The 13,348-nt window shown below is 39.2% G+C and overlaps 1 protein-coding gene across 1 annotated transcript in view; it reads right to left on the reverse strand.

Moving 5' to 3' along the window:
- erfl3 (Ets2 repressor factor like 3) overlaps positions 1-13,348 on the reverse strand; it is a 198,487-nt gene that overhangs the window by 43,277 nt on the left and 141,862 nt on the right. Inside the window, exon 2 of the mRNA XM_061947533.1 lies at positions 8,991-9,225. Within this exon, the coding sequence (XP_061803517.1) occupies positions 8,991-9,225 (235 nt within the window). The remainder of the gene's footprint in view (positions 1-8,990; positions 9,226-13,348) is intronic.

Genomic DNA, 13,348 nt, shown 5'->3' on the forward strand with positions numbered 1-13,348 from the left:
TTGATTGATTGATTGATTGATTGATTGATTGATTGGTCAAGCAAGGTATTTTATCCAAGAGGAGACTAAGAGCAGCGAGATATAACAAACCCATCTGCAGTGGGGACTGCGGAGTCTAATCATGAACTAAATGAAGTTAGCATGTTTGTTTATCTTTCTAATTTCTAGCCAAGTGTCTTTAAACCATACTTGCCAACCAGGGCCGGCCCGTGGCATAGGCCGTATAGGCAAATGCTAAGGGCGCCGTCCATCAGGGGGCGCCACGCCAGTGCCACAAATGTTGGAGACAAAAAAAAAAGAAAAGAAAAAAAGGTGGTACTATTATTTCTAAATACAAAAAATAATCCCACGTTAATTAAAATGCAAAGTAAAGCCTATTTAATAGAAATATTATTTGTTACAACATTACGCCCCCCCCTCCCCCTGCACGATGCGCCCCCTCCCTTCCCGTATCATGACTCTTTTTGGACGTCACCACATCAAAAAATCAACACAAGATGCCAAAACGGCCAAAACTGTCAGGTGCCCAGGGAAGAAAAAAGAGAAAAGAAGAGGAGAAACGAGAAAAGACAGAGGTAGCAGGTAGGTAACGTTAGCCTACATGAAATTATTTGTCTGTTACAGAATGTGATAGTAACCTGGCTTTTTAGCATTAAGCTAATGTTACATGATTCGGCAATTGCTAATCAATAAATAGCTAGTTCTGTTTTAACGTCGGGTTAATATTGTGGAGGGGGCTAAATTGTTATGGAAAATAATAATGTAACGTTAGGTAATTACAGTACTCCCACCTTACATTCCTCAGGGACATTTGTATTAGATCTTTTAAGCAGGTGTTTTTTGTTTACATTGTTATTGCCTTCTGGTTAGCTAATGTTTGCCCTGCAGGTAATAGTCACTTTTCCACCCCTTTATATATTAGGTATAGTTGTAAGTAAAAAAAAAAAAAGGTCAAAGACAAAGCTATTCAGTTTCTTGTGAGTATATACACTTCACTGCCGATGTGGGGGGGCGCCACCTAAAATCTTGCCTAGGGCGCCAGATTGGTTAGGGCCGGGCCTGATTGCAATCCATGGCAGCTAAAAGGGTACACAAGTGTTCCCAAGCTTTAAAAGCCAGCACAGCACCAGCTGGATTCAGCTGTATGTATGTATGTATATATATATATATGACTTTAAAATAGAACAGTGGGAACCTGGGACAACCACACCACATTGAACACATCAGTCACAATAAGACACGCTAACAGACGACAACAATAAAGGAGAACAAGGGTCTCCTGTATTTACTTCACAGGATGCGGCTGTCTCCTGCTGGCCCCATTATGGACTGGACTCTCACTATTATGTTAGATCCACTATGGCATACTTGCCAACCCTCCCGGATTTTCCGGGAGACTCCCGAAATTCAGCGCCTCTCCCGAAAATCTCCCGGGACAAATTTTCTCCCGAAAATCTCCCGAAATTCAGGCGGAGCTGGAGGCCACGCCCCCTCCAGCTCCATGCGGACCTGAGTGACGTGTTGACAGCCTGTTGTACATGCACATGTGACCCACCCATAATGTGTCACATTTTTGTGTTGATTTATTTAGTTTATTTTGTGGTTTGAATTCGTTTTTGGAGCTGTCATTACACATTTATCAGTATTCACATTGGTCAGTAGGGGGCAGTAGGGCGTTTCTTCCCAATTGAATGCTATCACCTGCAGACCGGAAGTGTCTTGTCATTCTGATGAGCGCGACCAGTCTGTGAACAATTGAAACGTCCTGTGTGCTTTTTCCTCCTGTATAACAGGTTAGTTTTGGTGAATCAACTCACTGAATAATATCCATGTGATCTTTATAAGTTTAAGTACACATTCTGATGGTGGAGCCTAACTCTAAAGTGTTTGTGAGTTGTAGTTTGTATTTGTGAATGAATCCAGTGCACAGCTGCAGTAATCAATACAAAATGGCGACGTGAGTGCGCAATGTTTATATAGGAACTTCTGATCCTAATTCAGACTCCCAAATTAGAGCTCCCGTTTTCTTATTGATTTTATAATGTATATTTGTATAATGCGTGTGTTCTGAAATAGTGACAGAGAATAGAACAAGGATGGACAATTCAACCCTTAACTCAACAATGAGTAGAGGAGTGTTATGTGTGTGTACATGTGTAAATAAATGAACACTGAAATTCAAGTATTTTTTTTAATTTATATATCTATATATATATATATATATATATATATATATATATCTATATATATATCTTAACCACGCCCCCAACCACGCCCCCGCCCCACCCCCGACCACGCCCCCTGCCTCCCACCCCCCACCTCCCGAAATCGGAGGTCTCAAGGTTGGCAAGTATGCACTATGGACTGGACTTTCATATATTATGCTAGACCCACTCGACGTCCATTGCATCCGGTCTCCCCTAGAGAGAGGGGGAGGGGTCACCCACATCTGCAGTCCTCTCCAAGGTTTCTCATAGTCATTCATATTGACATCCCACTCGGTTGTGAATTTTTCCTTGCCCTGATGTGGGCTCTGAACCGAGGATGTCGTTGTAGCTTGTGCAGACCTATGAGACACTTGTGATTTAGGGCTATATAAATAAACATTGATTGATTGATTGATTGGTCAACCAAGGTATTTTATCCAAGAGGAGACTAAGAGCAGCGAGATATAACAAACCCTTCTGCAGTGGGGACTGCGGAGTCTAATCATGAACTAAATGAAGTTAGCATGTTTGTTTATCTTTCTAATTTCTAGCCAAGTGTCTTTAAACCATACTTGCCAACCTTGAGACCTCCGATTTCGGGAGGTGGGGGGTGGGGGCGTGGGTGGGGGTGGGGCGGGGCGTGGTTGGAGGCGTGGTTAAGAGGGGAGGAGTATATTGACAGCTAGAATTCACCAAGTCAAGTATTTTCATACATATATATATATATATATATATATATATATATATATATATATATATATATATATATATATATATATATATATCTACATCCTGAAAATATGCAAACAAAACTGTGTTTAGATAATTGATACTTCAAACTTGCATAAATAAATATTAAGGAATATAACATAACTTGGCTTCTGAGAGTTTCAAAATGTATATGAATAACATGCTAAAGTTGTTGATAAACAAGCAATTATTTTAATAATTAAATATGGTCATTTTAAATGAATTATTATGATAATTTTAAATCAATTATTTCAAATATGTTTATTTTAATGTATAATTCTATGGCTGGATGTAATAAGGAGTCAGGAAAAAATACAAATAAAAATACAATTAATTTTGATGTTTTTAGCAAAATATAGTAAAAATGTATTTAGTTTAAAAAAAAAAAAAATAATAATTATATTTATTTTTAGGTAAGATAAACATAATAATACAATTTATCTCTAGTCTGGATGATTTAGTTCTTGTCACCCTGTTGTCCTTCCGTCATGAAAAAACTGTCCTCACTCAGGTCCAATTATTATGATAATTTTAAATCAATTATTTCAAATATGTTTATTTTAATGTATAATTCTATGGCTGGATGTAATAAGGAGTCAGGAAAAAATACAAATAAAAATACAATTAATTTTGATGTTTTTAGCCAAATATAGTAAAAATGTATTTTTTTTTTTTTTTTTTTTAATTAAATAAAATTATATTTATTTTTAGGTAAGATAAACATAATAATACAATTTATCTCTAGTCTGGATGATTTAGTTCTTGTCACCCTGTTGTCCTCCCGTCATGAAAAAAGGCTGTCCTCACTCAGGTCCATGGAGCTGGAGGGGGCGTGGCTTCCAGCTCCGGCAGAAAATCGGGAGATTTTCGGGAGAACATTTGTCCCGGGAGATTTTCGGGAGAGGCGCTGAATTTCGGGAGTCTCCCGGAAAATTCGGGAGGGTTGGCAAGTACCGTATTTTCCGCACTATTAGCCGCACCTAAAAACCACAAATTTTCTCAAAAGCTGACAGTGCGCCTTTTAACCCGGTGCGCTTTATATATGGATAAATATTAAGATTCATTTTCATAAAGTTTCGATCTCGCAACTTCGGTAAACAGCCGCCATCTTTTTTCCCGGTAGAACAGGAAGCGCTTCTTCTTCTACGCAAGCAACCGCCAAGGTAAGCACCCGCCCCCATAGAACAGGAAGCGCTTCTTCTTCTACTGTAAGCAACCACCCGCCCGCGTAGAAGAAGAAAAAGCGCGCGGATATCACCGTACGTTTCATTTCCTTTGTGTGTTTACATCTGTAAAGACCACAAAATGGCTCCTACTAAGCGTCAGGGATCCGGTTCATGAAAAGACGCAATCTCTCCATCCGCACACGGATTACTATTTCACAGCAACTGATATTCCTGTGAAACGCACTGTGGATACAACGGGAGCACGTACGGTGAATATTCGCACCACAGGGAATGAGAAGTCATCCTTCACTGTGGTTCTAGCTTGCCATGCTAATGGCCAGAAACTTCCACCCATGGTGATATTCAAAAGGAAGACCTTGCCAAAAGAGACCTTTCCAGCCGGCGTCATCATAAAAGCTAACTCGAAGGGATGGATGAAGAAAAGATGAGCGAGTGGTTAAGGTAAGTTTAAGTTTACGCGAAGAGGCCGGGTGGCTTTTTTCACGCAGCTCTGTCCATGTTGATATACGTATGTTTGTGATTGCACATTTGCGTACATTTTGGGAGTGAACAGAGTTGTTAGAACGCTGGTTTTTAATATATTATTAAAGTTTGACTGACCTATCTGACTGTTTTTTTGACATTCCTTTAGCGCAGTTAGATGCGGCTTACAACACGGGGCGGCTTATAGGTGGACAAAGTTTTGAAATATGCCGTTCATTGAAGGCGCGGCTTTTAACCCAGGGCGGCTTATGGTGCGGAAAATACGGTATGCTTTAAACATTACAATGATGCACACATTCAAAACCCCGGTACCTGCTTTTCTCAATGGAAAACCATCAAAAGTGATGCCTAGGTACTGTGCAGTGGAGAAGAGTATAAAAAAACATTGATATTTCTTTTCCCAACAGAGAAGTGATCTAAGTTGACGAAAGAAAACTCTATAATTAACGCTAAATAGGCACAGTAAAACGAAAATCAATATAATGCCAGTATTAGGTAAGAAAGACTGAACAGTAGATTACGTATTTCCAAAGCCGAGTTAAAAGCTACATAAGTCATTACAAAACTGAGCCAAATCACTGCAGTAACACACTAATAGGCTTGGCTTACAGTGGCTGTTGCTTTTGGAAATGAAAACTTTACCCAAAAGGCGTTGAGGTGTGACTTGCCCAAACACTTGACTGTTTTACTTGGCACAACAGCGCTAAGCTTGTACAGGTCAATACTGTGTGAGCGCCACGTGGCCACGCAGCGTTGGGTCATTGCTTTTTGTTTGTGCTTAAACAGACATGACTAATGGAATGTCTAAGGTGAACAAGTGCCAAAGTGTAAAAAGGCCCAAGTGACTGCGTGGGGTCTGAATGAAATGCTTCCAGTCAGAGATGGCAAAGTCCTCCACAACTCTGTGGTGGAAATCTTCCCTGTATTTGATCGGGTTGAGAAATTATTCTAATAAGCCTTGGTGGTAAACTGGACTAAGATTGAATGAGAACTAAGGACCGTTCAAAATCTCTGCTTGGTAAAATTAATGATGGAGTGTAATAATGGGGGTGTGTCTTAAGGTTTTTGACCATATTTGGAGGGAATTGTACAAGATCATAATAAAACCAACAAGAAGAAATACAATTTTGAAACATGGAAAATACCAAATTAACCGGAATTAGGGATGTCCCGATCCGATATTTGGATCGGATCGGCTGCCGATATTTGCCAAAAATTGCGTATCGGCATGGCATGGGAAAATGCCGATCCAGATCCAGTTTAAAAAAAAAACTCCGGTCCGTGTTTTCCAACGCACCTATTTAAATAATACATTCCACTTTTCTGCTGCTCCGTAATTTCCGTTCCGCATTTTCCAGCACACCTTCAACACATCCACAATTCTCACGCAGTTGCTTTTAGCTGCTGGCATTACACGACAGGCTCTTCTCACTCTTTCCTGTGTCTCCCTCTCACAGACAGCGAGCGCACCTTCTTACACACGTCACATACTGTCACGTCATACGTCACATACGTATACGTCCTCTCCCAGCAGAGAGCGAGGTAGCGGCATGGCTAACGTTAGCTGTGATGCTACCGCAGCCGCTAAGGTGCGCGCCTGCTCAAGCGTCCTCTGCGCACGGCAAATCTATGCCACGCACAAAATCTAATAAAAAAATAAGCGCATAACAATTTTCGACACACGGACACGACAGAGACAACAGTTTTCGTCATCATTGTTCAAATATTGTGACGTCTGTCGAGACGTTTATCTCCATTCGGTGCCACACGTCCACACCATCAAAATGCCGAGGCAAAAATGTCCACATCAACACCGTATGAAAAAATTAGTGATTTTTTTTTGTTGTGATTTCCTTCTCTGCATGAAAGTTTAAAAGTAGCATATATTAATGCAGTATGAAGAAGAATGTTTTAATGTAGACGTGCAAGCCTTGAAAGAACATTTTGAAAATCAAGACTACATTTCCTGCAAATGGGTGCATTTCTACCCTATATTTTAACTTTAGATTTATTCTCATATCAAACTCTTTTGGCTGTCTTTTTGACACTTACATCCGGCGCCCCCCTCCACACCCTGGATTATAAATAATGTAAATAATTCAATGTGATTATCTTGTGTGATGACTGTATTATGATGATAGTATATATCTGATAGTATATATCTGTATCATGAATCAATTTAAGTGGACCCCGACTTAAACAAGTTGAAAAACTTATTGGGGTGTTACCATTTAGTGGTCAATTGTACGGAATATGTACTTCACTGTGCAACCTACTAATAAAAGTCTCAATCAATCAATCAAAACACATAGAATCATCATACTGCTGTGATTATATGCATCAAGTGTTCATTCAAGGCTAAGGCAAAATATCGAGATATATATTGTGTATCGCAATATGGCCTTAAAATATCGCAATATTAAAAAAAGGCCATATTGCCCAGCCCTAGTTCAATGATGCCATTTCTGTTTGTCATGTATAATGTTGTCTATTTTGTGTTTATCCTTGAATAAACAGGTCAGTTTCTTGTTACCAACCATTGTGTATTATTCAAACTCCCCTAATTCAGCTGGCTAGTTGTTATCAAGAGTACTAAAACCCTTTTCAACATGATTCTGACAACTAAGTAGGCTAAATAACTTTAAACTTTAATACATGCTCGGATAGGCCAGTATCGGTATCGGTCAGTATCGGTATCGGATCGGAAATGCAAAAACAATATCGGTATCGGATCGGAAGTGCAAAAACCTGGATCGGGACATCCCTAACCCGAATATAAGACAACCTCGATTATACTATTAGTGAAACAACAACTAGGCAGATTGCAATTAATAACAATGACAACTCTCCTTCTTTAGTCACAATTATCTTAAAATTAGCATCATCTTGTTCACTAACTTGCCCAGCTTGTCGTTGCTTCCCTTCAGGTTATTGGTGTGTGTGTGAGTGACCGGAACTAAAGCTCTGGGTCACTTGGGTAACCATCTGAATTAACTTGGCACCAGAGGTGGGTAGAGTAGCCAGAAATTGTACTCAAGTAAGAGTACTGTTACTTTAGAGATTTATTACTCAAGTAAAAGTAAGGAGTAGTCACCCAAATATTTACTTGAGTAAAAGTAAAAAGTATGTTGTGAAAAAACTACTCAAGTACTGAGTAACTGATGAGTAACATACACACACATATCATATATATATATATATATATATATATATATACACATTGATATATACAGTATATTATTTATATTTATTTATTTTGCCGTTTTTGTTTACATGTTAAAGGTGTTTTAATGAATATACATGCATGTTTAACATATAGATTCCTTTCTTTCATGAAGACTAGAATATAAGTTGGTGTATTACCTGATTCTGATGACTTGCATTGATTGTAATCAGACAGTAGTGATGATAACGTCCACGTTTTCAAATGCAGGAGAAAAAAAGTTCCTCCTTTCTGTCTAATATCACATGAAAGTGGTTGGTTTTTGGTATCTTATTTGTCCAGCTTCCATATTCGTTTTCACACACTTTACAAGAAATACATTGGCGGCAAATTCCGTAGCTTGCTAGCTTGTTTGCGCTGGCTTTCGGAGACTCTTATTTTGAAAGCGCAGGCGCGATGGAGCAGCACTTTTATTGTGAAGACAGGAACTGTGCAGTCAGTCTTTAGGCTTGTGACGGGATGTACGGTTGAAATAAAAAAGTGTCTTTTTTCCTTCACACTTTTGATTGATTGATTGAAACTTGTATTAGTAGATTGCACAGTACAGTACATATTCCGTACAATTGACCACTAAATGGTAACACCCCAATAAGTTTTTCAACTTGTTTAAGTCAGGTCATGTGACCGCCTGGCTCTGTTTGATTGGTCCAACGTCACCAGTGACTGCATCTGATTGGTGGAACGGAGTCATACGTCACTAGTGACTGCATTTTATTGGTGGAACGGAGTGAAATGTCACCAGTAAGGCAGGCACTATGAAGGTCTGTCTGACAGACCAAAACAAACAAAGCGTGCATTAACAGATCGATAAAAATTAGTAGCGAGTAGCGAGCTGAATGTAGATAAAAGTAGCGAAGTAAAAGTAGCGTTTCTTCTCTGTAAATATACTCAAGTAAAAGTAAAAGTAAGTTGCATTAAAACTACTCTTAGAAGTACAATTTATCCCAAAAGTTACTCAAGTAGATGTAACGGAGTAAATGTAGCGCGTTACTACCCACCTCTGCTTGGCACCATCTGAATTTTTAGATCCCGAATAAAAGACTGCCCATATGAGGCCCATATTTTTCAGATAAAAAAAGACTGTCTTATATTTGCGTCAATAATGTACACGACCAAAGTACAACTTTCATGACATTTTACCTCAGTGCCCTGCTCAGCTTATCGTAATTCATTTGGGGTTTGCACTTCCTGGCCCCCCAGAGCCGGGCCACCTCGTCTGGGTCCTTGATGACAAACTCGCCATAGTCCCCCTGCCAGGCGATGACATCGTGGTACTCCTCTTTCCTCAGAAGCTCCAGGATAAAGTGCCACAGCTGGATCTGCCTGGAACCCGGGCTGGACTCTGGCTTGTAGGCCCAGTCAGGGAAGGCGAACCCTGTCAATAGAAGGACAGACAGCTGTGAAGTAATCGTATGTTGCGATACCACGGCAGCTTACGCCGCATTACGAGCGGAGGTGCGTTTTGTTTCATAAAAGTCAAGGAGTTGTTTGAGTTTGGACGTGATAAGAGTCAGCAGTTTTGTAGATGTTTCAGGTGAGTGCAGTCTACAAGAGCAAAGAGGATTATGAGTGTCTAGCCAAGTATAGATCACACATAAGAGCGCAGCTTAGTCAAGCTTGGAGTAGAGTGGCCTCATTCATATTTCACATAGCACATAAATGTCTGCTCGCTAACCTTTCCCTCTGCTTCCCTACAATGTCTGCTATGCTCAAGCAATTCCTTGCCGTGTTTCCACTAATAGCCTAAGCAAGCAATCTATCTGATCAGAACCATACCACTTTTAGCCACACTTTGCCCATAGAGGTACTGTACATAAGAGGGAACTCAACACACAGTCCGCTGATTGGTTGACAGAGAACGGGCACTTGTGTAACAAATGGACCATTCCAAGCCGTGTCATTGCGAGCTGAACTGAACTAAAATGCCTGGTAGAAATGTGCCTGTGAAAATCAAGGCAAGATTTGAACAACATGGTTATTTGGACACAATTACGATTTTTAAAATATTGGTCATTGTAGCTCGAAGTAAGGCTGAAACGACGCGTCGACGTAGTCGACGTCATCGGTTACGTAAATACGTCGACGCCGTTTTTGTGCGTCGATGCGTCGCATATTTACGTCACACTACCGTCATGGCGGAGCGCAAAGCAGACGATGCGAGCAGTGCAAGCGAGGGGAAAAAAGCACGCCAAAAGTCGTCAAAAGTGTGGGAGTATTTCAATAAACTGCCTAATAATGTTGTAGCGGCGAACAGCTGTCTCGTCAGCTGAAGCGCGAGCTCGCAACCGTGGCTGCTGAGCAACCAGCCAAACCCCACTTAATAAAATTATATTTTATCTTAGAGCACATCCGCATCCCTATTCACCTAGGCAACCCCAGGAAATGTATATAATTTGGCATTATTTCGGCCAGTCGGCTTATATGATCAGAACCGATCAGTTTACGTTCACGCGCAGGTATAACGCGGCGCGCTCCTGTCTCATCTGCTGGTGCGCGAGCCCGGTAATTAGACAGCTTTGTCAAATCAAGGAGTACAAAAGACGCCAGCGCAGAGTGGAAAAAGGTTTAGTTCGTTACAGAAAACCCAGAGTTGTGCCAAAAGTGTACCAAAACCAATAGCTGAACGGACAGCCGGTAAGATTGCACTTTAGTTGTCTTTGTGGGTGTGGCGCACCTGTTGCGCTGGTGAGATTGGGGGGGCGGGGGGGGGGGTTGTGTGCATGTAGCGTGCTTAGTCTGGAGGCTAAATACACACAGTGTGTTATGTAACTGTTGTTTAGTGTTGATATTCTTTGCTTAGTTTGACAAATGTTGGAGCAGTTTGCTTCATCAGGAGGGGTGAAGTCGCTCAACTTAAAGTGTTGGATTTAACTGTGTTGGATCATTGGCTGCTGGTGAGGGCATACAAAAAGAGGCATTTTTCTACCAGTAGACGGCGTTTAAGATTGAGTGTTTCACTGCTAATTTAATAATATATTTATATTGAATATGGATTTTAAATATGTATCTAAATAGGTGGTTAATTGGTTAGGTATTTATGTATTTGCATATTGGGTTTTCTGCTGCACTGGCATGCCTGTTCAGTGTTTACAAAGACGCTAACGTTAATTAGTTGTGCAAATACCTTTTACAACATTAACAGTTACATATACTATGTACAAACCAACAATTAACTTTCACTTTAATCATACTATCATTGTTGTGTTATTAAGCAAAATAAGCAATACTTTTACTTTTGTTGAAATGTTTACACTGTTACAGAATATTTCGTTTTGCACTTTTTTGTATTGGATGTTTATCTTTATTTTTGTACATTTTAAAGCAAAATAAGCAATACTTTTACTTTTGAAATGCTTATACTATTGCAGAATATTAAGATTTGCACTGGATGTTTACTTTTATATTTGCACATTAAAAAGCAAATAAGCTACTTTTAATTTTGTTAAATGTTAAAAGTTTTAAATGTTTACATTGTTACAGAATATTTTGTCATGTTGTTGTCAATGTTGACTGAGTGGCCATACTTTTTTTTTTGTAAATAAGTCATGCCTTTTGAAAAAACTGGCCTACATTTATTTTTTCATCTTCATTTTAAATAAAAAAATAATCGGTAAAAGGAAAAATAATCTATAGATTAATCGGAAAAATAATCTATAGATTAACCGATTAATCGATCAAATAATCTATAGATTAATCGATAGAAAAATAATCGTTAGCTGCAGCCTTAGCTCGAAGACAAAATAAAATTGATTAAATGAGAAATCCTCAGATCGGAATGGGGCTTCTTTCAAACGTGGATCTAAACTGAATATGAATCAGGTCAAGGCGCCAACAAACACCCACTAGAATCAAAGCATTCATTAAAAGGTGCTGTTTTCAACCTTTAAACGGCTGTCTAGAGGGTGCTAACTTTCCAAAGTCATATAAGCATTATACTCCGCCTTCTTCCGGCTTTGTGCATGTAAACTATGCTGTTTGTTGTCAGTTAATTATAGCTTTTTTTCTAAACTTTAACAACTTAAATGAGCTCTCATTGAATGTGCATTCTATCGTAACAACAAGATGACAGCAAATTGTTAAGTGTTTCTTAGGAACTGCTTTGGTTTATGTGCACGAGACAGCTGTGAGTGACAGCCTGAACACCGCAGTATTTTCTCAGGCCAATGAGCAATTTTGATTCAATATAATAACTACTTGTGAAAAATATTGACATTTAAAAAATATATATGCCGGCTTCCTCCCACCTCCAAAGACATGCACCTGGAGATAGGTTGATTGGCAACACTAAATTGGCCCTAGTGTGTGAATGTTGTCTGTCTATCTGTGTTGGCCCTGCGATTAGGTGGCGACTTGTCCAGTGTGTACCCCGCCGTCCGCCCGATTGTAGCTGAGATAGGCTCCAGCGCCCCCCGCAACCCCAAAGGGAATAAGCGGTAGAAAATGGATGGATGGATGTTCTGTTAAACCATTAATGGTAACATAAGCTAGTGGTGTTCTGGTAAAATTTTCTTTGAACAAGATGCAAACAGCCCCTTTAAGAAAAATACCTGCACGGATGTTGAAGTTTTGTTAATAGTAAACATACATGCACTGAAAATTCCGCAACTCCCATTGTGATAACCATTTATAAGCTAGCTAAACAAAAACAGTTAAATAATATCATTACAGTCACTATTATTGGACATTGGTCACAGGTTGAATGGGGGTTAAATCGTTTACATTGTGTATCTGTATCTGAAATGGGTTACATCCCTAATACTTTGTATATACCGGTATTAGTATAGTACCGCAATGCTAACAAATCACATTCGGTACTATACCACCTCTAAAAAGTACCGGTCCGGTTGATACCCAAATTTGTGGTATCATCCAAAACTAATGTAAAGTATCCAAACAACAGAAGAATAAGTGATTATTACATTTTAACAGAGGTGTAGATAGAACATGTTAACAGAGAAAGTAAGCAGATAAATAACAGTAAATGAACAAGTAGATTAATAATTCATTTTCTATGACATGTCCTTAATAATTTTGACAAAATAATTGAATGGAAAAAGACTAAATATGTTACTGCATATTAGGGTTGTCCCGATCCAGGTTTTTGCATTTCCGATCCGATACCGATATTGTTTTTGCACTTCCGATCCGATACCGATACTGACCGATACTGACCTATCCGAGCATGTATTAAAGTTTAAAGTTATTTAGCCTACTTAGTTGTCAGAATCATGTTGAAAAGGGTTTTAGTACTCTTGATAACAACTAGCCAGCTGAATTAGGGGAGTTTGAATAATACACAATGGTTGGTAACAAGAAACTGACCTGTTTATTCAAGGATAAACACAAAATAGACAAAATTATACATGACAAACAGAAATGGCATCATTGAACTAGGGCTGGGCGATATGGCCTTTTTTTAATATTGCGATATTTTAAGGCCATATCGAGATACACGATATATATCTCGATATTTTGCCTTAGCCTTGAATGAACACTTG

The sequence above is a fragment of the Nerophis lumbriciformis genome, linkage group LG04 (assembly GCF_033978685.3).
Source record: "Nerophis lumbriciformis linkage group LG04, RoL_Nlum_v2.1, whole genome shotgun sequence".
NCBI classification, from domain to species: domain Eukaryota; kingdom Metazoa; phylum Chordata; class Actinopteri; order Syngnathiformes; family Syngnathidae; genus Nerophis; species Nerophis lumbriciformis.